The sequence below is a fragment of the Miniopterus natalensis genome, chromosome 4 (assembly GCF_054644295.1).
Source record: "Miniopterus natalensis isolate mMinNat1 chromosome 4, mMinNat1.hap1, whole genome shotgun sequence".
Taxonomy (NCBI): domain Eukaryota; kingdom Metazoa; phylum Chordata; class Mammalia; order Chiroptera; family Miniopteridae; genus Miniopterus; species Miniopterus natalensis.
Window position 1 is genome coordinate 11,021,653 of NC_142084.1, and position 24,850 is coordinate 11,046,502.

Consider the following 24,850-nt stretch of genomic DNA (forward strand, 5'->3'; position numbering starts at 1 on the left):
GTTCAGAGGAGCCAGAGAAGCGGGGAAGGAGAGAGCTGGTTTAGGGGCAAGTGGAGCCCCAAGGAGCTGTGTGCAGCTGCAGACTTAATCCCAATGAACAAAAGCCACCTGGGCACCGGCTGGGCTGGGCCTGGCTGGCCCATTTGTTTGCAGGCTGCGGGTTGCCAGGGCTTTGAGAGCACCCTGGGCGAGGGCCTCGCAGGGAGATTGTGTTTGCCTTCCCGGGTGCCAGCCCTGCCAGGCAGCCTTCACTTTATAACCCGGCCTACATCTGACCACTGTGCTCCGAGCGGGGCCAGGCTCGTGGAGGCCGGGAAGGTTGAATTTTAATCAGAATGTTCTTTCACCCTTAACGCTGCTGCTCCCAGGCTAGTGAATTGCCTTCCCTGAAACCCTCAAAGCGCACACACACACACACACTCCCCTTATACTTAGTCCTTTCATGCACTTCTCACAGTTCATATATTTAAAAGCCATTTTTAAAAAATATGTTTTTATTGATTTTTAGAGAGAGAGGAAGGGAGAGGGAGGGAGAGAGAGAAACATGGATGTGAGAGTGAAACATCGATCAGTTAGTTGCCTCCTGTTTACGCTCCTACCAGGGATGGAGCCCTCAACCTGGGCATGTGCCCTGACCGGGAATCGAACCGGTGACCTTTGGGTGCACGAAAGGACACTCGACCAACTGAGCCACACTATCCAGGGCCATGTGCCATCTAACCAAGTCAACCTCTCGTGGGTAATTGAAATTTCAGGCAGATCAGGAGCTCTGCTCGCTCTTGCTGACTACAGCCTCCCCACGGCGTGGGTCCTTATTACAATTAGGCTCCCAGATTTAGCAGATAGAGCCACAAGATGCCCACTTACATTAGAAATTCAAATAATGAATGATTTTCAATTAAAATATGTCCCGGGCAATACTTGGGACATACACTAAAAATTACTGGCTATTTATCTGAAGTTCAAATGTAGCTGCGCACCCCACATTTCACCTAGCAGCCCTGCTTACAACTTGTCTGTCACGCCCAGTGACTGTATACAGAAAGGAAGGGTGACCGAGGCCAATGCAGGATCACAAACAGACGCCCAGTACAGGTATTTTACTGGGAAGTACACACCCACATCTCAGGGCTGATGACTGCCAGGTGATAGGATTTATTGGAGAATTTTTCAGTTTCCTATGTGACTTTCTACGTTTTTCAGTTTGAACTGAGCAGAAAAGTTTTCAAATACCACATCTGTATGTATTTATACTTATATACACACACACACACTATCTTTTCAAAAAATGAGCCTGCTTACAAGAGGAACAATTTGTGCTTTCCCTCAACCCGAGCCCCAGAATTTTCTGAACACATCCCACAGTCAGGGACATTTGGGCGTCTATGGGAAGATTACTGGAAGCAATATTGAGAAACGTACGCAGTACAGCAGTAAACTAGGGTACACAAAAGGTAGGAAGAAGTTAAAAAAAATGTTGCCGCTTAATCGTATAGTGCTTCTTAAGAAAATTGGCTCCTGAAGCTTTGGGGATGTAAAAACAAGTCTAGTTAAACCCAAGACACAAATCTTGATTAAATTGTACATAATGTACTGTAGATACTTTGTTTTTTTCCCTTTGATTTGCAGAATGAGGGTGGAAAACAAGACAAACATAAGCTCCTATAGAAAATGAGTTAAAGACCAGCCCCGCTTCCCCACCCCACACACAACTTCCCATGATGCCTTGGGGCCAAGAACAATTCAGGTTCATCTTCTGGGTGTTTAGTGATGGGAACGTTCAGAATGACACCTTAATGGAGCAAGAAAGGGAAAGAACTGGGATTTGTAAGGTGCTCACTACGTGCTGGGCCCCAAGCATAGTACTTTGTCTCTTAATTAAATTGTACATCATGTACAGTAGATACTTGGATTTTTTCCCTTTGATTTGCAGAATGATACAAACAACCCAAGTTACACACATTAACCCTATCTTAGAACAGTGCCACTTAATGATAAAGACTGTGCACAATCACACCTTGTTTTTAAGGGGCTTAATAGTTGTGGAGCCACTTAGATATGCTGTACTTCCTAAGGCAGAAAGCATTTGTTGGAAGGAACTAATATGCTTTCTGAAGATCTTCAGCTGAGGGTTTAGAAGACAAAGGTTTTCTGCTGTACTTTGAGGAATGGTGGGTGCCCTTCCCAGTTTTCAGTGCTGATCGTGGTGCCAGAATGAGGGGGTGAAGGTGGGGTGTCTCTTCTCTCTCCTCTGTCAATCTTAATGGTGCCCTATGTTCCACTGTGAGAGTCAGTGTGAGAAGATGGGAAGGACAGGACAGATGTCGTGTCGTCACCAAGTCAGCACACGTGGAGAAGAGAGTGTCGCCTGGAATAACACTCTTTTATTGCCTCCATGTGGCAAGTAGCAAAGTCTGCAGACTTTGGCCAGATTAAGGCCTCATAACACCCATGTTGTAGAAAACATGGGACTGGAATGAAACCAGCCTAACCTACTCAGCAATGAGAGATGAGCAGATGTGGAAAACGCTGTCTGTCTTTAGGAAGGGCTCCTGGTCTTCAAAAGAGAAAATTCGTTGGGTGAACGTTTGAAGAAGGAAATGTGACTTTGCACAGAGAAAGCCTGTGAAGTGGGAGCGCTCCTTCCTTTTCAGGGCAGAGAGAGCCAGACAAAAAGACAATGCGATGATTGCTAAGGAAGGGGAAGAAAGAGCTGCCTCCATTTGACTCTTTCCATGGTGGCATTTTGAACAGGCCACTCAGAAATAATGATTAGATACATGGACTGGAGCCAAAATTAGACTCTACCATGTCTCAGCCGTGCATAAACTATAATAGACCTGTTTTCAAGTCACAGAGCCATCTCCAGTCAACGGTGGCATGTTTGAGCAGAGTGTTTATTAAGTGGAGTGTGTTAATTAAAGAGGGAGGGAGACAGGTTTAATGCACTCAGTCCTCTAGGGAAATGTCCCTAACACACAGTGACATTTCAATTATTTTCCCATTACTATTCTCTGAATAAAGACCTCTTTCTCATCTTTGCTGGGAAGTAAGCACTGCTTGGTATGCATATTTAAATAAGTCATACTGAATTAGCTTTAAGAATCGGCTCTCAACATAATGGCTGCATTAAAATGTAAATAAAATGAGCCAGCCACAGAAAGACCTCCACACAAGAAGGAGCAGGAAATAGGAGATAAGTCCAGCCTTGCCATTTCCTAAGCCTTGGAGTGTCAGAGTGGCCTTGAGAGATCACTTAAGCTAACTCCAGCCCAGTTAAAACCTGTTTGGTGAGAAAGGCAGCACCTATCCTTGCTGCAAGGAAACCAGTTTTATTGCCAATCATTAAAAAAATGTTTTTATTGATTTTAGAGAGAGAGGAAGGGACAGAGAAGATAGAAACACCCATGTGAGAGGAACATTGATTGGCTGCCTCCTGCACACCTCCTGCTGGGTATCGAGCCTGCAACCCAGGCATGTGCCTTGAATGGGAATCGAACCAGCGTCCTCTCGGTCAGTGCCAATCATTTTAAGGAGAAAGCGCTTTGTACAAGTTCTAAAGATCAACCTCACGTCAGCTAGTGATGCCATGCTTCGTACCCAAAGTCTCTGCCCCACGCTTAACGGGGGGAAAGTATCTAATGAGTGAGAAAACATCTGAACTCATTCCTTCAACCTATTTTATTACAATGCTTTAAAAAATAAAATTTGACCTCAAGGGCAAGAGAAACTGACAACTGGACCAAGCAGTATTTATTGGTGACAATAAAACAGCTCTCTTATTTCATTATCAAGTAAAAGACACCAAGAACAAAAGTCCTTAAGGAAGATTCTAATAAAGGCTTTGCAAAGGCACAACTAGAAATCAAGATACGATCATGTCACAGTATGGGGGTGAGGTGGGAGTGTCTCCATTCAGAGGTGCAATCAAACCACTTACCACAGCCCTGGCTCGTGCGGCTCAGTTGGCTGGGTGTCATCCTGTGCACCGAAAGGCTGCCAGTTCGAGTCCCCATCAGGGTACATGCCTGGGTTGCAGGCTCAGTCCCCACCCCTGATCCCGGGTAGGGGGACATGAGGCAGCAGATTGATGTTTTGCTCTCACATCGATGTTCCTCTCTGTCCCTCTTCCTCTCTCTCTAAAAATCAATTTACAAAATATTTAAAAATAAAAACCCACTTACCACAAATTAACCAGGAAAGGGTGCTCCAGACCCTGCATGATCTGCAGCTCCTTGAAGACATTTCTCACTTCGTTGCGCTCGACACACTTCTGTTTGTTCATGTACTTCATGGCGTACATCTTCTTGGTGTCATTCTTCTGGACGATGCAGACCTACGGGGGCGAACCAGAGGGACAGAGTGATCAGGGAGGTGACGGATCAGCGACCAACCACAGAGCAGGAGCCGTTCTTCCGCGTGGCTTGGAGGCCTTACCCCTCACAAATTCTCCGATGCCAAAGCTGCTGCTTAGTTCAGGTTTCAGAGTAAAACATTTAAAAAATGAAAACATGGTACAACTTCCCTCGCACCAGGTCAATGCCTAAATCTCTGCTTTCTTTTGCCTGTTTTTGCATTGGGATTTTTTTTTTTTTTTAGCAGCATTTTGGAGAAAAGAGCTGCCTCCTCATCAGGAATCTTCCCATAGCAAATGACACCCTTAATCTGCTCTGAGCGGCTTAAATGAATGGGCTCAACTGTCCATCTGAACGACAGTGCGTAGCAAAGAATCTGTTTACACCCACTGGTGCTATAACTAACCAAAAGGGCTTTCAGCGCAGGGCTAACACTAAACATAATATCCACATTTTTGAAATTTTTTAGAGGTTTATACAATGCCTGATAATGTAGACAGCAAATAATTTTAAAACGCAAGTTCAATATGAAATATTCTCAAGATACATCTCAACTAAGCAACTAATAATCAGGATTTGAATCCAGAAGTTTCTTATAAAAAAATTAGACTGGATACGTATATTTTTTCAAAGTAGATTTTTAAAAACGAAAACATGGTACAACTTGAGAAAAACAGAAATCAGGTGGAATCTTTACCACATGAAGAGACTGAATGCTTACAGTGACAAGATAACTGCTTTTGAGTGTACTGGTGCAATTCGAAAACAAGCCTGAAATCTTACTCTCTCCATTAGAGTAGAGAGAAAGTCTTAAACTCCAGTGAGAGTAAATGGATTTGACTTTGAGATAATTATGAGCTGCCTGTCCCATGTTCTCCTCAAACTTTGGTGACAATTTTATAAAAATCCATTATAAAAACATCTCTGAATTGTCATTCCTTCTGGTCCCCGTAACTCAGTAAGCTGAACATTCTTGGATTCTCTGTTTCCTGAGCTGCAGAAGTCATTTGGATTCTCACCTTCCCAAAACTGCCTTTCCCAATGGCTCGCAAAATTTCGAAGTGGTCAAAGTTAACTGTAAGACAAACAGAAGAACACCGTGAGTGACTATCAGTTGTACATTAGTAGCTAAGAAATAATCAATAAAGACTGGGCTAAACCGAAGAACCTTGTTTAAAACAATATTCAAGATGGCCTTAAAATGCCCATTCGTTCATCCAATAAACATTTCTTGAACATTATATTATGCCTTAATCACAGAGCTTACTAGGGGTGTATATAGTAGTAATAGAGCAGAAATCTAATCTCTGCCTGGATGGAGCCTGTAGGCCAGTGAGGGCTCCATACAGAAAGAAACCCTTAAGGATTAAACAGTCACAAAAAACAAGTGGACCATTAAAACTCCTGCTGAATGTTAAGGATAAAGCGGTGGGGCTCTAAGAGCATGGAACAGGGTTTCACACAGGTGGCACCATCGGGGGAGCGTCTCTGAACACAGGCAATCACAGGGACATCCTCTATGGATCTGGCCCAACTAAGGATCAGCACTTTAAGTATCTTCTCCCTGCCTGTTTTTCCTCTCCAGCCACTCTTATGTATCTTAATAATTTCAATTTTCCAAAGTAGAAAACTATCACACTCCTAAATTCATAGAATGAGCCGATCTCCAAGGTGCTATAAAGTCAAGATGGTCTTTTCCACCTTCCAATTGAACACTTCAGCGCCCAGAGGTCCAAGGCAGTAGGCGTTCATAGGTGGCACGGTCTCCTGAGCCAGTGCTCATGAAATGCTGGGCGATGGGAAGAGCAAAGTATAGACTCTCTGAGGGGACAATCTTTGCCTTGGTGATTCTGAGCAAAGGTTCCACTTTGTTTCCTGGGGTTTAGGTGAGTAAAATTCCAAATGAGGGATTGTAAGAGCTTACTCAGAAAAGGCTGGGAAGCACTAAAAGGTAACACTCTTGTCTTTAAAAGATGTATTTCTCTCTCTCTCTTTTTCTTTGAGAATAATTAGATTAGCTCTTCCTGAAGGAAAGACAAAGAGATAAGGGGACCTCTTAAGGTTTTTCCAAGCTTTCTGAGGGTCAAAACATTTTTACGGTATGACCTGTGTACGAAAAGGGGGCCACATACTAAACCTGACAAGCTCAGGACAGGCCTGGGGGGGGAGGGGGAGGCCTTACATACTCAGTAAGCACATAGGCGGGTCTGAAATGAAAACTTCCTAACTGAAAGCGAGGCATTGTGAGAAGTCGTGTCCTAGGAGGATATCTTCCTTGACAGAGGTCCATCTTTACCTTAACTGAGCCTATTGTCACTTTTGCATCCAGGGTAATAGCTTTGGAGTGTCAGGGTCGTCCCTTTTCCCAGACCCCTCAGGGCACAGCCTCCCACCAGAGCACAGAGCCCAGCACCCCTCTCCCTGTTGTCTTGTTCTGTTGCGTAGGTCCCTATGTGCTGTAAATGTTAACTGTTTGCCCACCAACATAAAAGAAGTGTACGTCTATCTGTTTTATTGTTGATCCAATCTCAGAGATTCCCCCGCTTGGCTTTCTCCCGCCTCCATAATCTGTCACCAATGGATTTCATGTAACCCCCTTATGTCTTTCCCTTTAATTCTGATGTATAAAATACGTGGAAAAACTACCATTGTACGGAGCATTTCTCAATCCGTTGAGATTCTGCTTCCTGGCAATTGTCGTCAGTTTGGCTCAAAGAAACTCATAAAAATTCTCTACCGGTTCGGATGTTTCTTACATTGACAGACTTGATAATCACTTCCTCCTCTGAACTCCCAAATCACTGTATTTCTAGCACAAAAGCCATTTAACCATGTGAGGCTGCATGTGCACTGCAAATAATCCTGGATTTAGGCTCAGCGTAATGATGTGACTTATAAATGACGGACTTTTCTCATCAGCGAAAATGGGACCGACCCTCCTTGGTAAGAAGAGAACACCTTTCCTCCGAAAGTGCTCATGAAGTTGTTTACTTAGCAAAGGCAAGTGAGTGACATCTTCCCAAACTCCCTTGGTTCTGAGTTTCTTCCATCCACTAGAGCATAAGTCCTATGAGGGCAAAGATAATATGACATTTTGCTTCATCCTGGTTTCCCTGGCAACTCAGAATATTCCTCTTTGTGTGTATTTTCCATAGAGCCCAGCACAGTGATTGACATGTGGCTGGTTCTCAGCAAATAAACCGAACTCAGCTAGACAATACACAAGAAGCCCCAAACGACTGCATCTTGTAAAAATAAGCAGTGTGAGCGTCGGAGTTTTCTAAGGAAGTGTTTTTTCCACCTGAGTCAAGAACCACTAATGAGTTAGGAAATAAATTAGCAGTAATGAGAGACATTAATAATTTAAATGGAATAGAATAAAAATATCAGAAACACCTCAAATGTAGTAAGAGTAGTATCACCTCTGCAACTTTTTTGGGGGGGTTATATATATGTGTAGATAGATAAGGACTGGATCATGATATAATTTTGGGTTGTATTTCTTAATGTGGGTTATGGTAAAAATAGCTTAAAAACTCCTGTAAGTTTTCTCTTGGGTTTCAAACTGATGTAACCAAAACAGTGATTCTCTCACACTCATTGCATGCGGTGGAGTTGTACCCTATGTGCTATGTTCAACACAAATATCCAATCCTGCAAGTTCCAGAGAAGAAAACTTACATCAAAGGGCCTGGCACTCCTAGTATTAGAACTACAACTCCTAGGCTGGCCCTTAAATTTTCTTTATTTACCCTTCTATTTTCTACCTCTGTCTGTCTGCTCATTATTTTAGGAGACTTCCTTAAATTTATCTTCTAAACCTTCTTTGAATTTTTCCATTCTTACTATAATTTTTTCCCCTCATGCTGAGTTTTGCTCTCTGAATATTGCTTTCTTGGTTTCCAAAATTTTTGTATTAAAAAAATTTTGTTTTCTGCTCACTCTTAACTGTGGTGACCTAAACCCCCATTTGGAAGTTCTGAGCATGTGGGTGGATCTTGTCAACAGTAAGCTTCACTCGAGAGAGCTCCGGCTAGGATGTTGAGTTAGCAAAATTCGAGTGTGGATGACTTTAGATCTTCCTTCTCGGGTTGGTCAGCATCTCCAGAGAAACCTCTACCATCCTCTTGTCTGGAGGGTGAGGCCCCCAACTGCCAGTGTCAGCAGAGCCAAATGGGAGAAGGGGCCAAGCACCCAGGATGCATTCAGTTACTTGACTTCCCCGTTTCCACAGGGCACCCCCTGCCCTCTGTGTGTCAGGTCTTTCTGGTTGAGGGACCTCATTTCCAGAGGATAAACCACCTTGTGGGGTGGAGATGACTATTTTTTTTCTTTTTCTTTTGAGAAAGTGGTAGAAGAGACTATTTGTAGTACTTTTGTAATTAAAAAACTTGCTTTTAAATATATATGTAAACGTGCATTCCTTAAGAATAGCTGCAATAAAGTTCATCTACCTTTACATTAGATAACCCCTCAATTGTTAACTATAGCGGATATTGGGACCATAGTCTTCAGTGGAAAGCCACTGAAAAGGGCAAGCAAGACAATTCTCGTTACCCATGGGGAACGTAAGACTTCAGCAGAAATTCTTTTATAGGCTTTGATCAATATTCAGTTTAGAACATTTTTCCTCATATGGCATACCCCTGGACAGAAAATGAAGTTATCAAAGTGGCAATGATTTCAATATTTTTTTGAAAGTAAATCAAAATTACCCCATAAGGTATCATACAAATTAGATTGATCTAAAAAAGGCTGAGGAGTAGGGAATGATGATGATGATGATGAGATGATGTTAAATGAATCGTGAAGGACATGGCTGAAGGTCATTGAAATTGTCCTTGAAATCCAAATGACTAGAGGAAGCTCAGACGTAGTGATGAACTGCATAATTAACTCCAGGGAAGAAAGGGTGTTATATGGCGAACCCCCAACCCTTCCATGATATGTGGTCTAAGGGACATGCCTGTGAGTTACATCACAAGTGAAGATGAATGTCCCCGTGAAATGAAATGATTCAGCTTTCTTCAATGGTAAGCACATCATGGGTGTTTCATGTATGCTTACTGAAAAGCAGTGCCCTGCATTTATTTAATTTTATAAATCCTTGTGGTTGGCCATCCTGGAAGAATATCTATAACTGAAATAAATGAGATTCATTTTATAACAAGACTCATGTGGCTATCTGATTTCAGGTCAGTGGCTTAATCTTCCTATGCCTCAGTCCTGCCATGTTTAAATTGTAGACTGACCCGAAGATAAAATGCATTATGGTTGTTGGATGTTTCTGTCACCGTCGCTAACCATAATGCTCCTGGGTGCTGAGTCCATCTTCACAGCACCTGCTTCCAAATCAAACTCCATGACACACTCGGTATCTAGATAGGAAGGTAGATACCCATCTACCAAAAGATAGTCTGCCAGCCTGGGGCAATGAGGACCACCGCCATGCCCATCTGGGGATGTCACCCCCAACCACCCCTGTATCAGCGCCCAGACCCATGCCATAGACAGAGGGTGGGATGGGCCAGGGTGGCACCAGGAACAACTAACTTAGACCCCTTCCTGGGGAGGCGGCGGTGTGTGAGCCCAGCTCAGGCCTCTGGGATGACCCACTGTCCCATCAGACGTCACTTACAAACAAATTCAAAGATAAAATTAGTAAGAATTTGGAGACAGCACCTGCAGGTCATTAAAGTCAAAACGTAGGGCCCTGTTGAATGCACTGCCCTGTGTGCCTGCACTGGTCCCACACAACAAAGCCGGCCCTGGCTCCTGGTCACGTGAATTATTAGTTTCTTCCCTGTATATTGGTTAATTCCCACCAGCACAGACTTGCTCTAATCTGATCTTTTAAAAAAAGAAAAATTCCTTCCTTAACATCCTGTTCAGCTTTAGCTATTGAGCCATTTCTCTGCTTCTCTTTAGATTTAACTTCTTGGAAGAGTTGACTACACTTGCTGTGTCTGTCCCCTCGGCTCCTAGCCACTCCTAACTCCCCAAAGTCTGGCTCGTGCCTCCACAACCCCACCGAGCTGCTTTTGTCAGCTTCACCAACATCCTCCAGGTTGGCAAGCCCTCAGACAGCTCTCACTTTACGCAGCCACACAGGAGCATTCAACCCAAGGGGCTGCCCCCTCTTTCTTAAAAACACCCGTTGCTCTTAAATTTCAGGACAAATGTTTTTCTTTTCTCACTGGCTGTTCCTTCTCAATTTCCTTAGATGAAATGCTTTCCTCTGCCTGACTTCTGAATATTAGGCTTCCTCTCCTCCTTTGTTTCCACATTTCTCCCAAGGAAGACTCGCCAGTCCCCATGTCCTCAGATCTCCAGACCAGACTCTTCCACTCATCTCCGGCCACTCAATCGCAGCCTCCTACTTTGACATCATCATTTAGATGTCTCACAGTCATTTTATGCATCCAAGCTAGGACTCTTGACTATACCCAAACATGTCCCCAACCCTACAGCGCCCCCTCTTCTCCAACTCAAAAAATAGCACAGCCGCCTATCTGACTGCTCAAGCAAAAATCTATGATTTATTCTTGGTTTTGTCCTCTTGCCCCCCAATCGAACCATTAGTAACATCCAATTCTTGTATATTAAAAATAAATGCTGAATAAACTCAGCTTCCCATGTGCATTGCCATTCTGTTAGCTCAGGCACCATCGTCTTTCACATAAATGAATGTCCTCCTTAAAACAGGTCACCTTTGGGTTTCCTCCCATTTCACCTACTTAAGTAAGTTATCTACATAGCACTTATTGAAAATTACAATTATAGATCTAAATTTCACCAACCAGAAAATCCCATTCCCCTAAAAATAAAATGGGGGGGGGGGGGGGAGAAAAGTAAAACCAACATTGGGTAACTTTAACTTTGTTATTTGCCATGCAAGGACATTAAAAATTATATGATTGTGATAGTGGTAGTAATAACAGCTAACATTTTATTGAACAATTCCTATGTGCTAAGCACTATGCTAAACACTTTTCATGCATAATCTCTTTTTATTCCCACATAAAAGTATGTGAGACGATATTGTTATGAGCCTCCTTGTTACAGATGAGAAACCTGGGAATCAGGCGAGTCACATGCCTAAGCTCTCACTACGAAAAAAATTTTCCATTTCCATAACCCTTAAATACTAAACACTCACAACAAGAAAGGATGTCCTCTTAGAATTAAAAATTTAAGTTTTAGCTTTATAGAAACTTATTACACTGTCCTCCTTTCCTCTCTTCAGCACAGATGAGTGAAACATAGGCATAGTTTGTCATTTGTCTACAGAGGGTGTCTGGGGACCACTGGTTTAACCTCTCTGATGCCAAGGTAAGAGTTAAGGTTGGAGGTCAGCTCTGGAACATTCCTCTTCTGATCTACTGGTCAAAAATTACTTAGCTGGCTCATGAGCCCTTCATTATCCCAAATGGCTGGCAGCAAATGGTTGCCCATAATACATGTGGGCCTTGGCAGGTCTTTTATGAATATATTTGGAAATTCTCCAGAGGAGCAGCCTCCAGAGCCAATTGGAGGCATCAGTTTGCATGGTCAGGACTTCCCTTTTATGAAACACGGTGCCCCAGGGAGTCTGCGATTTACTGACACCCATTACTGGTGCCAAGACCAAGCAATGGGCACCAACCAACAGCTTCTTTTCCTGCTGCCTGGACCCCAACTCATGAATTTGCCAGAAGTCAGAAACACACTGGCTATTTCTTTAGAACAAACTGTGAAGTAGAACAGTGGGGCCAGGATGGGGGGATCAACACCCTCAATTGTTGGATGCCCCTCAGTTGAATAAATGCCCCCAGTAGGAAATGAATGCTACCTAGTGATAATCCAAATGAATTACAGGTTGTACCAGCTTAATGAAACCCAGTCCGTATGGCTATCAAATAATATATATGTTACAAAATAATATAGTTTACCCTCTAAAACACTAGATTTTTTGGTCCAAGTATTCCCACTGGCTCACAGTGATCAACCAAAAGAGGGTCAGCGAGGAGTGAATTTGTAGCATTGTGATGGCACATACGGTGCCAGGTGGGCACTAGAATTATCGAGGCGGGGGATTCACTTTCTACATTGTATAGCTGTCTGGCTGCTCTGCTGCACAACTGCAACTGATGCAGAATGGTGCTGGATCTCAGCTATAATTGAAAATTTTTTTAAAGTTCAGGTTAGAAAAAAATTTGAACACTGAAAAAGAAAAAAGAGAGTGAACTTATTAAGGATCTACAGAGACGAGTCAGTCTCTTACCTAGTCTCTCAGTGAAGGCAAGAGGGTCACAGACGGGTTGGGTCCCAGGGGGCCCCAGGGCACAGAAACAGACGTCAGCAGGACGCTTTTCAGGAGGTTGGCACAACACGGCCCGCAGGCCAAATCCAACCCGCCATCTATATTTACATGGCTCGCAAGCTAAGAATCGCTTTTGTATTTTTTAAATGCTCGGAAAGCAGTAGAAAGAATATTTTGTGACAAGTGAAAACGATGTGAAATTCAAATGTCCCTGTCCATCAATGCAATGTCGTTGGCACAACGCCACCTTCATCTGTTTCCACTGTCCACGGCTGCTCCCATGCTACAGGGGCAGAGCCGAGTAGCTGTGACAGAGACCACGGACTGCAGAGCATAAAATATTTACTGTCTGGGCCAGGACAGAAAAAGTGTGCCAACCCCACTTTAAATCATTCTCAGAAATAACAAAAATACAGGCTACTCAAGTATACAAGATTAATGTGACTTATTTTACTGTAAAATGCCTCCAGAAATGAAAGAAGAAATCACTCAGGAGGAAGAAATACAGCCTGTGACACTCTATTGAATTTTCAAAATCTATAACCATAAGTTGTGCAATCCTTTTACCACACAGACCGTGCTCAGTGTCCTATTTTGACAAGAATATTATTGCATCATTGGCTTTGTGTGTGTGTTTCCAAATGAAATTTCCATGGGTGGTCACATAGCAAGGCATAGCTGGAATCACTGTATATATATTTCATAATTGGTAAAATGGTAATTAAGTTTACCCCCGAAAAGGCCATACAACAGGAGCTGAATCCCCTGAAGGCCTTCACTCCCTTTCTCATTAAAGACAGTAGGTTTCATTAAAGACAGTAGGCTTGGCCCTGGCTAGTGTGGCTCAGTTGGTTGGAGCAACATCCACTACACCAAAAGGTGGCAATTATATTCCCAGTCAGGGCACATCCTCAGGGTGTGGGTTCGATCCCCAGTCAGGACCCATATGGGAGGCAACTCATTGGTGTTTCTCTGTCACATGGATGCTTCTCTCTCTCTCTCTCTCAAATCAATCAATAAATAAAAATTAAAATAAAATAAAACATATCCTTGTGTGAGGATTTGAAAAAAAAAAAAAGACAGCAGGCTTCAGACAATCACATTGTCTGAAGTTGAACCTGGCTGACAGATTTAGTTTCTTAACCTAGGTAGTTTCCCAAATTTCCCAAATTGAGATCCACGGAATATTATGTGCCACCAGATATTAAAAGGTTTTCCATAAAAAATGGTTTCATTTTGAAATGGTTTCAAGTTTGAAAAATATCCGAATACTAAGATTTTAATACTGTAGCACATTTCAGAGCCTTTAAGATGCTAAGGAGCATTGTGAACCTCCGCAGGCAGGATGTAAATTTTAAATATGCTTGAGCAGATTCTCCTAAGCTGTGCTCATAACTCCCCGCTCAGGGAATGTGCAGGTCGGAGGCACTAGCTCAGTCTTCCAGGCTGCTATCTTAGCCGCCTAGTTTGTCTCTTATTGAGTCTTCCAACCCCTTGGGCCGGGGCAAATAAAGCCCTCCCAAGTTCAAAGTGTTTGCTGCTATAAATTGCTGGATCTGAAGTTATTTATGACAAATGTCGTAACTGTTAGTTCAAGATGACTTCATTTTTTAAGAAGCTAATTCTTGCTAGAGACTTTTTCCTTTTACTTTTTCAAATTTTAAAGAAAAATACTAAATAATGTAAGACATTACTCAAGCTTGAGAGAGGAAAGTCTGAAATTTGCCTACCCTAGTGGGGACATCACATTGACATTAAAATAACAAAGCAGATTCTCAAAGTCCTTCCCAGCTGGAATCAATTCAGTAACCTCCCATTTCTTTTGGATTGCAAATCTGTGGCCAATTTTTTTGGCCCAACATTTTGAAGGACCCAGTGCCTCTGTCACCAAAGATGGAGGAAAACTGGAAACAGTCACATATCCTAGGAGACCAGGGTTGCCAAATGAAAGAAGAACATTGAGTTTTCAGCAAGTCTAAAGAATAATGCAATAATTGAGCTCTCTCTGCAAACTCAGGGCATGGATGAACTCTTTGTAGCAGCTTTTTAACCTAAGGCCAACTTTTCTTAGCTACAACTCTCCAGAAGAAAGCTGTCTCTTGGTTGAACTAAACCAACTCACCTCTGTATTTTTGGAATATGATTGGAAATGCACGCAGCTTATAGTGATTCCAAGACCCTCTTCTTGGAAGACCCTGAATTATTAACAGGTCTACTTTCTCCTGTTATTTAATAAGTTTTTCTAAATTAGCGTGAAGACCTCAATGATTGGACTTTTAAAATGTCGATTTTTTAAAAATAAAACAAGCAAGGAGAAGGGGAGAGGGGAGGGGAGGGGGGAGGGGGGAGGGGGGAGGGGGAGAAGCAGCCGCCACCCAACTCACAGAGAACAAACAAAACCACCGCATTCAGATAGAGGAAATAAAATAGATCAAAGGAAAAGAGTCATAAACATTAAAAACAAGTATCGCTTGTCCTCCTTTTCTTTCAGAAAACTTAAAATGTCTTTCTGCACCATTCATTATTTCTCAGAGTATCCAGGTGGCAGCTGGGTAGGGGAGGCAATTGTCACAGTGTCAGTGGATCCACTGGGATTACTTAAATAGGCAGCTTTGGGTCTAAGTCAGAAAAAGTCAAGTTTATTGATTTTCAGCCCAATGAGTTCTTGATTTTGCCTGAAATAAAAACACAGTCGCCTCAGGGGAGATAAAGGGAAACCAGATGAGACTGTTTTTGTGCAGTCAATAACTCGGCCTCTTTTTAGAAGACTTTTATATAGGTTTTCTGCCATCCGTTAATCCAATTCCATTGATAGAACTGTGATAGGTCATGGTGACTATGGCATCTACAGAGTTGCATTTAATCAATTTTGTTCCTTTCAGAAGTTGAAGTAGTTCCGAGAGTTCATGCTAAGAGGCTCTGATGCTAATAAATAATGCTATCATTAGCATTAACTGGGTCATTACTTTATGGGAGACAGACACCTTCCTAAGTGTTTTACTGGCATTATTTTATTTAATCTCACAATGACCCTATGAAGTATACCCAATTATTACTTGCTTACATACGAAGAAACTAAGGAGGCTTAATATGTTGCATAATAGAGGGTTTTTGCTTTTTTCAAATGAACTCACTAGAAATTGTTTAAGCTTAGAGACATTTGTTCACGGTATTGCAAGTCCCTCTGGACCACTTTCCAATTAGTCAAATTGACGTTAGTGTTTTACGAGGCTTGATCAAGCTGTGTCCCCTTTGCATTGTCACTCTGCTACTCTGTGGTACAGCTGATATTTCAACCTGTGCGTGTCTTTCCAATACCAGAGCCCATGCTTTTAGCCCATTACGCTAGGTGGTTTCCCATGACTAAAACACTAAGCATAAGTAGGTGGAGGACAAGTCTGGGAGTTCCTCAGAAACTTAAAGAATTACCAGGGGATCCAGAAATTCCACTTCTAAGTACATGTAACTAAAATAATTGAGAGCAGGGACTCAAACAAGTATTTGTTCCCCAATGCTCATAGCAGTCAAATTCACAATAGTCAAAAGATGGAAACCATCAAATGTCCATCGATGGATGAAAGAAAAAACAAAATGAAATATTATTCAGCCCTCAAAAGGAATTAAATTCTGATACATGCTACAACATGAAGGAAACTTGAAAACACTGGACTAAGTGAAACAAGGCAGACAAATATTATGAGGGACCTAGAATAGTTAAATTCATAGAGACAGAAAATTGAATGGTGGTTGCCAGGACCTAGGGAAAAGAGAGAATGGGGAATTATTTAATGGGGACAGAGTTTTATTTTGGGAAGATGAAAGAGTTCTAGATGGTGGTGATGGTTGCCCCCAAATGGGAATATCCTCAATGCCACACATAAGAATGGTTAAAATGGTATATTATGTTATATATATTTTACTACAATAAAAAAAGTAATTAGGGCTTAGGTGTGCACTAAAATATAAAAGCTAGAGGCACAGAACAAAACAATAGTATAATCTGAGATCTACTTTGTAAAAATTGACTTAGCATTAGTTAAATAAGCAAACCTTACCGGGTCCAACAGTACTGCAAAGCTTACACTCTGTTTTCACTAAGTGAAGATCAACAGAAGTAAGGAAGAGAAAATTCCTTCAATATCAGTATCAGATGGAACAACAGGAAATGCAAACTGTCAGGATGAATTCTAGCAAGAACAGCTTATCTCAAGGGACATCCAATAACACATCTTACCCCTTAATTGCCTTCAAAGTCAACCAAAGCACTTTCCATGGGGAAGAAATCTTGAAACACTACTCAGGGAAATCGGTTTGAATTTTCTTCAAACCAATGCTGGGAACAGACACTGACGGAAATGTTAAATACTTTTCCATCACATATTGGGATTCTCGTCAGCAATATTTTTAAAATAATTAAATTGGCTCATTTTGGTGCCCTAGGTTCTGGCCCGATTTGATTTATGTTAAAATATGGAGATCAAAATGATATAAGCATTAATGTTAATTGATTAGTCAGCGCTTTCTCCTTTGTTGTTTCTGTTTCTTGGTTGGAAGCTCTGCAGCAATCAAATAAAATTTTACCTTGTGCTCAATCCAGAGCTATTAAAGGAGCCAAATCAACTTTATAAGACTTATTGATTTACAAAATTACAGTTTTATAATATGCAAACTCATGCTCATCGGAATATTATGATACAGGCAACTATTCTTTCCCAATGTTGTCATTGTTTGGACTTCGGATTTGCTTTTTTCCTGTGCTTGAACCACCCTCATATCATTGCATGAGTAGCTTCTTCTCACCTTTCAGGCTCCAAATCAAATGTCACCTTCTCAGAGAGGCCAAACCCGACCATCCCCTGTCCAGCATGGTCTCCACCATCACCCTGTCGCACTTCATGAGATCGCTGAGTTCTTTCCTTGGAGGCACCTGAACACTGTCTGAAGTTTACTTGCCTATTGATGGCCTTCCACCATTAGAATCTGAGCCGTACAAGGGCAGAGGACGGGTCATCTTGTTTTCTCCTCTGTTCCTCGTGTCTTCCAGAGTGACAGACTCATAGCCGGCAGAGTTGCCCTTGAGTTTCTGCCTTGCAGCTGTGTTATAAACGGACCCAGCCCTGGCCCCTGGCAAGCACAGACATCCTCTACTGCTCAGCAGTTCTCTTATGGGCGCTGCAGTGGGATCATCTCATTTGGCTGGGGGAGTTGGAAACAAAAAAGTGGAAACCTAGAGTGTGTCAAGAAAGAACTGCTTGCTCCTTAAACCTAACCCTACCCTGACCTAAGTGCTTCCAGGGTTCCTTGAAGGTAGTTATGAAGTGGCACCTCATTTCCCACTGGCCACACTTCCTTGGCCCTGTAACTTTCTTGGGCACGCCATGAGAAAAAGGGCTGGCCGACTTAAGGAGGATTCAGACATTTCTGTGTTTTCTCTTTCTAATGCTATCCCAATACCTTAACGTGACACACGCCCTTAGCAAATTACGAGCCTGAAGCTGGTCTCTCTTTCCTACTCTGTTCTCTAAGGACCAGCCCCATGTACAACATTAGCTGTGAACCCATAGGGAGCATAGTGATCCAAACAAATAAAGTCCAAGCCGACTTGTCTTCCCATTTTAGAGATGGAAGCATCAAGTAACATCGCTGGTCTCTAGGTCCTTGCCTTTCCTACTTGATTAAGGAAAGCAAGGCAATGGAAATACGAGTGGAAAACAGTTTTCTTAAGACCATTTCAAAGTAGATAATTTCAGGGTTCCTATGCAATATTTTGTACGGGCAATAACAACGCGGCCCTAAATTAATAGTGAATAGCTGGGGACAAGGCATACTGGTCAGTCAGGGTTTTGTTTTCAAAAGGGTCAGTCCAAAGTCTCAAAGACTAAGATTGTAGCAGACTTCTTGTTGACCCCATGACCCCGGCAAACAGCTAATTCTTTGGTAACAAACTAGAACTCCTTATTTTGAGAAGGTTCATGGCCATATGACGAAACAAACTAATTTCCCCAGGTCCCTTGTAACTAGGTATGTGCATGCGAGTGACAGTGACAAGCTACCACCAGATCATGGAGTGGGCACGGCCTCCCCTCCCCTTCCCGCTGGCTGGAATCGGACACGGTGCTGAGCCAGCCTGAGGCACCAGGGGGACAGGAACACTCGGGATGGAAAGGGCAGGAAAGAAGCCAGCTCGTCAGAGCCCCAGTTCCTAGCCTTCGGGGGCCACATATCGCCCACTGCTTACGCCTCGCTTGTTGCATGAGAAAGGGACCCTGCCCATCTCGTCGTCTGAGCCACCGGCAGCTTCAGCTTCCCTCCCAGGGATCAAACGGCCACGCCAACACCACCAGCTTTCCGTGGTGATTCTAATGCTGCTGCATCATTATTTCAGTGGCTTTAGGATGGGAAAATGATAAACCTTTTGAGGTCAATCAGACCATCAAGGTTCGCCTGTCTCTCACTCCATCGATAAGGAAACTGAAGCTAGAGGGAACAAATGAACTCGAGCCCCGCAGGTAGCTGGCAAGCAGGCCTGGCGCTCGGGTCTCCTGAATCTCAGTTGGTTGTTCGTTTCCTTTAAGGCCCACTTAGCACAGCTCCTGGGAATGACTCTGGGGCTCCCTCTGGGAGGCCTGGCCAACTTACCCAAAGGCTGGGGCCTTCTTTTTCCTAAGGACCTACAAACAGCTGCTACCCTGTGCCTACTGACTGGGCTGCTCCACGACCTCCAGAGGGACCAGGGGAGGCACCTGCCTGGTTCAGGGCCTCGCTGGGGGGTGACTGAGAATCAAGACCCACGCCTTTACTTTTCTTGCTGAGCCTGGCCCTGAAAGTCTTCCACTGATTCTTTTTCCTGCGCCCTAGCACTGCGGCATTTGTCTAAGACCCCGCACGTTGGCAGCTCCAGGCTCAGAGAGCACCTACTTAATGACTTCATTCTATGAGCAGCCATTATCACCCACATGTAATTCGATAATATAAGAAATTTGCTATAATAACTAGCAGTAGGTAGGGGTAACTTCGACTGTCAGGGGAATAGCACAGAGAACAAAGAAATCGGTTCATTTCAAGGTCTCCTATTGACCAGGTGCCCAACAAACAGCTCCCTTTGGACAAAGGGCATTGGAACAGTCGTGATTAAGGCAGCTGCCTGAAGTCCCATGGAAAGTGGGAGAAGTGGGAGGTAAAATCTAACCATGAGCATACAAGGTCCTTAGGTTTAGCCTTGCAGTACCTTGAAATACGCTTAAGAAACTAAGAGCTTATATTTAAATTGTGCAAAATCCTATATTTTATGCACAACTATCACACATTTCTTACCATCCTCATTTTCATCAAAAACAGGGGGTTTGCTTGAAGTATTGGCTCCCATGGTCGTCTGCCCAGACCTGGATCCTCCAGTTACATAATCTTGGCAGAAACATTCATCTTCACTCAACAGAGGTCTGGAAGCCTTAGCTAGACATCAAGGAGAGAACAGGGAATGATAGCTTTATAATACCTCACAAATGGGGTATACGCTTAACATGTTTCTTTTCCCCTTCCCCTGAGCTTGATCATGGTCCTTACTGCAAAGGCAGATGAAATGTTACTTAATGAGATAATATGTAAAGTAGTTTTACTGCATAAGTGCTCAATAATTGTGAGCTACTCTGAAGTTCAAATTAAGTAATGTATGTGAGGGCTAAAAAGTCCTGGAAAAATATACATTTATGGCTTCTTCTTTTTTTTTTTTTTTTTTAATTTTTAAACCTAATTGCATTTTACTTTGCTGCTTTGGCCAGATGGCTCAGTTGGTTGGAGCAACGTCCATCTGGGACACCAAAGGGTTGCAGGTTTGATTCCCGGTCAGGGCACAGACCTAGGTTGCAGGTTCGATCTCTGGTGGGGTAGCATACAGGAGGCAATGGATTGATGATTCTCTCTCACAGTGATATTTCTCTCTCTCTCTCTCTCCCCCTCTCTCCCTCCCTTACTCTCTCTGAAATCAATAAGCATATCCTTGGGTGAGAAAAAAAATAATTTTACCTTCCTTGAAATTGGTAAAAAGAGGCAGCATCCAGAGTTCTGGTTCTAAAACTGACACTGAGAATGGCTTTGGGCAGTGAGTGACTTCACATCTCACCTGTAAAATGGGGAAATGACAGTGCCTTCCTCAAAAATCACAAGCCCAGATGCCCACAAGGGCCAGGCAGAAATGCAAATCAGTGAACCAGACCAGAAGACATTAGTGCCTGGTGGGGACACTGGCAACATGGAAAAGACAGACTCCATCTAAAAGAGGTCACTGCCCTGAAATCTAAGAGATTGCTGCCAAGTAGAAACATGGGCCCAGGAACCAGACCTTCAGATCTACCAAAAATGGGCAAAGATGGAGATTTTATACAAAGTATTTAAAAATTCATTTTTAGCTATATTACCTGAGCTACTTGCATGCATGGGAGAAATACAGCTCATGGGATATAGTTAATGTAATATATGGAAGGCAACTAGCACAATGCCTAGCACATAACATGCAAAGAATAAATGTTAGCTACTGCTATTTTTAATAGTAGCAGTATTTCCTTATCATGTATTATTTTTAATTGACTTTTAGAGAGAGAGAGAAAGGGAGAGAGGGAGAGAGAGAGAAACATCGATGTGTCGTTTCATTTATTTATGCATTCATTTAATTTGACACCTGGTGACTGGTTTCCTCTTGGACTTTTTTTGGCATGAAGGAAACACAGATGAGAGACATCATTGAAGAAAGTGTCCCAAGGGAACCTGGCCTAACGATGTTATTGAAAAAGAACTTGAGAAGCCCCTCAACAAGCCTAGAACAAAAGCTTATTTTCCAGCCAGGAAAACATAAGTAAAGCCTTCATTTGGAAGGCAGACTCATTAAGGAAATGCTACTTTTCATACTAAAAGCCAACTGCTGGCAACGTGCCTTATGAACTTTAAAAATAACAATTAAACCGAGAGCAAAGAGTCAGCAATCAGGAAGCAACCAATTAAAAGGTATGGGATTGGGCAGGGAGAGGCAGGCGGTCACAGGTGGCTGGAGGACGCCCAGGGGGATTACGGAGATCAGGAAAACAGAAAGAACCCAACAGTCTTTCCAGGCTAAAAGACAAAGGGCTTTTAATTCCAGCAGAAGAGGGGGTCGGAGGAAGCAAGTGAGATGCCTCAGTGTTTGGCTGTGGGCTGGGAAGGAGCCATCAGGGTGCCCTGTGTGTTCTATTATTGCATTTAGAGTCCAGACTAAGTGGGAACCAGTGTGAAGGCTTGCAGCACAGATGACATTAGAGAGGACTGATCCTAAAGAGAACGTTGATTTTAAGGAATTGCGATTGTTAACACAGCCGACAGGGGGGAGCTACATTCTCGTTTATTTTTTGTATCAAGCCTCAGGACCCAAGTTTTCACACCGCACCCCAAGCCTGTCATTCTTATATATGTTCTTCACACCTCGGGATTCTCTTAAGTAGCCCATCTTCCTGCAGCCAAGCCCTGACCTTGCAAGTTGTCAAATCAGAAAGAGAAAGTGAGAGGGATATTACTGCAATTTGCCACATTTCAGAATTTCATTTGGATGTGCAGACAATTTTGTTCAGCAAAGACCCAGTGATTTTTAGCAGGAAGAAGCTATGGAAACGGGAGAGAGAGGTGGATGGAGTTATTAGGTGGCGGCTTCTCTGTCGCACCTGGCACACCCAATCCAGTTTAGCACTGTCTCTTCTCCCCGCATGCAGAACCAAATTAGACAGCTTTCCCTCTTGTCCTGAAAGAAATCAACCTTTCTCTGCTAGAAAAATGGAGACACTTCCCCCCACCCCCACCCCATTCTGCTGAATGGGCCCAGAGAGCTATATAGGACTGACTCCTACCAAACCTAACACCCTCTGACCTGGTACTAAGTCTGCAGTGTCACGTAAGCATCGTTTCAAGATGTCAAGAGGACAGTCACCACCCATGGAAATGAACCTCCTAAACATAGGAAATATAAGAGAAAGAGCTATGTGTTTTATAAGAACACAGAAAATTTCCAGATTCTACCTTGACCTGGCCAATTATCAGACTATTCACTGCAGACTCCTCTCTGATGTGAGCATTTGACCTTCGGCTTATACTTTGGGGGCCGTCCACAGGTGAGCTTTTCCAAGCAGCTAAGGCCCCCTAGGTACACACCTGCCATCTTCAGGAATTGAAGACTCTAAGTTGTGATGCAAGAAAGTTGCAACTTCCCACAAAACTGTTTACATTTCATCGCAACAGCATGTGCCCAGGCATAACTATTCTGTTTGCATTTGAAAACCAGAGCCTCTTACACTGAGAAAGACTTAGAACCAGAGGGAAAAAAAAAAGATCATTAAAAACACCCAAGTCAACACCGCTCTCGGTTCCAGTGTTTATATGTCACCATCTTTGCTTCATCATTTTTATGTATTCAAAAATTACAGGTAAGCATGATCTCCACCTCAGCCCTCAGGCCAGACTCATTCCTCCTCATCCCCCTCATGCCTCCCAAAGACAGCCACCGTCCTGAACCTGGGACACCTTTTACAGTCCACCTTCTACGATCGCACAGCGTGACATGGGTTTTAAAGCAAGTCGCCTAAATGACATCCTAGAGTAGGTATGTTTTGCATCTTATGATCATGTAGGTTGCTGATGCCCGCAGCTCTGATCCTGCCTGTTAAGCGCTGCGCCCAGGCCACTGTGTGAATACCCCACGTTTTATTTATCTGCGTTCAAGCCCTTCAGCTGGGGTGGGAATAATCCTTGTGGAGATGAAGCCAACCTCAAGGGAAGTTTCTGCTTATTTAGAAGCTGAGTGAAAGAAACAAGCAGACACGCTCCAGCGCTCACCTCCGCCCAGCCAGCGTGTGCCGGAGTCGGGGCGTGTGTCTGGCCCCGAGTCGGCGGGAGCGGGGGGCGGGGGGCCGGGGGGCCAGGTAGGGGACGGCGTGGCTAGGATGCTGGACCGGTCCCCGCCCTCTCTGGTTGTGGTTGTGCCCCGACCGCCTGCCTTTGTCTTATTTCTGCTCCCCTTTAACTTCCTAGCTCCCCAGCAGCGCCCTTAGTCTGCAGGGTCCTTAAACAGAAAAAGAGCGTCGGGGCCACCACTCACCTCGATCTCGCTTCTGCGCTCACGCCTTCCGAGGAGCTCGGACCCGTGCTCAGCAAGGAGCTCCCAGGGCCGCGGCGGGAGCGGGAGAGGCACCCAGCGCCCGCGCGCGGGCGGCGGGGCGGGGCGGGGCGGGGCGCGCGGGGCGGGGCCGGCGGGGCGGGCGCGCGGCACCTGCGGCCGGGCTGCGGGGGGCTCCGGGCGCCGCCGAGCGCGCAGCGCCCCCTGGAGGCGCGGCTCCGGGGCTGGCTCGGGGGCGGGGGTGGGGGCGGGGAGCCTCTGGCCAGCCCCGGTCCCCAGAAACGGAAAGCAGTCGCCCGGGGTCCGGGATCCCCGCGGAAAGACGGTGCTGAAGACAGCGCCGCGCGCGCGGCTGGAGCTGGTGGCCGGGACCCCGCGGGGCCCTGGCACCGTCCCGAGCCACTTGGATGCATGGCGCTCCCCAACTTCCCGGGCGGAGGCCCAGTCCCTCCCCCCCCGTCCTCCCCCCCCCCGAATTGACCCCCTTCCCATCCAAGAAATCCCGGGCGACGCCACCGAGTTTGGTGGGTACAGGGGGTGGCGGGTATGAGCCCGCAGATCTGAGATGGAGAGAGACAGGATTTCCTTTCCGACTTCCCAGGGGTATTAGAGGGCTGAGAATTGCATAGGACCCGGCAAGAAGGATCTCGTACCATTTATGATCTAGCAGACGTCCTCGTTTTACTGCTGGGGAAACTGAGGCACAGAGAAGGAAACTACTTGCCCGGTATAACATAGCAATTAATGGAGAGGACCCTTTGTGGACCCATGTCCTGGCTCCCAGGCCCCCTTTCCCCACCCATCTTAGCCACCCCCATCCTCTGCTGTGGAGGAGAGGGCTGGGGACAGGGGTCCAGGGGTGAAGGCAGCCTCCCTGGGAGTGTCTGTATGCCCAGGGCAGCCCCCCGTCCTCCCCTTTGTAATCACCAACAGGATTGAAAGAACTTTTTACAGGTTTCCCTCTATCTCGAGTCCCACACGCTAAGCCACCCGAGAACTAGCGCCTGTTTCCTGCCAGTTTGCCCAGCTCCACCTGCAATCAGGGGTCCTCAGCTCGCTCCCCTC

At 44.4% G+C, this 24,850-nt stretch overlaps 1 protein-coding gene across 1 annotated transcript in view; it reads right to left on the bottom strand.

The window, feature by feature from the left end:
• The window catches only part of STK32A (serine/threonine kinase 32A), an 88,519-nt gene extending 64,667 nt beyond the window's left edge, over positions 1 to 23,852 (bottom strand). The window contains exons 1-4 of the mRNA XM_087815918.1: positions 23,768 to 23,852; positions 19,972 to 20,109; positions 5,375 to 5,430; positions 4,185 to 4,336 (exon numbers count right to left, since the gene is read on the bottom strand). Coding sequence (XP_087672044.1) covers positions 4,185 to 4,336; positions 5,375 to 5,430; positions 19,972 to 20,023 — 260 coding nt within the window. The 5' untranslated portion in view covers positions 20,024 to 20,109; positions 23,768 to 23,852. The remainder of the gene's footprint in view (positions 1 to 4,184; positions 4,337 to 5,374; positions 5,431 to 19,971; positions 20,110 to 23,767) is intronic.
• Positions 23,853 to 24,850: the final 998 nt, after the last annotated feature.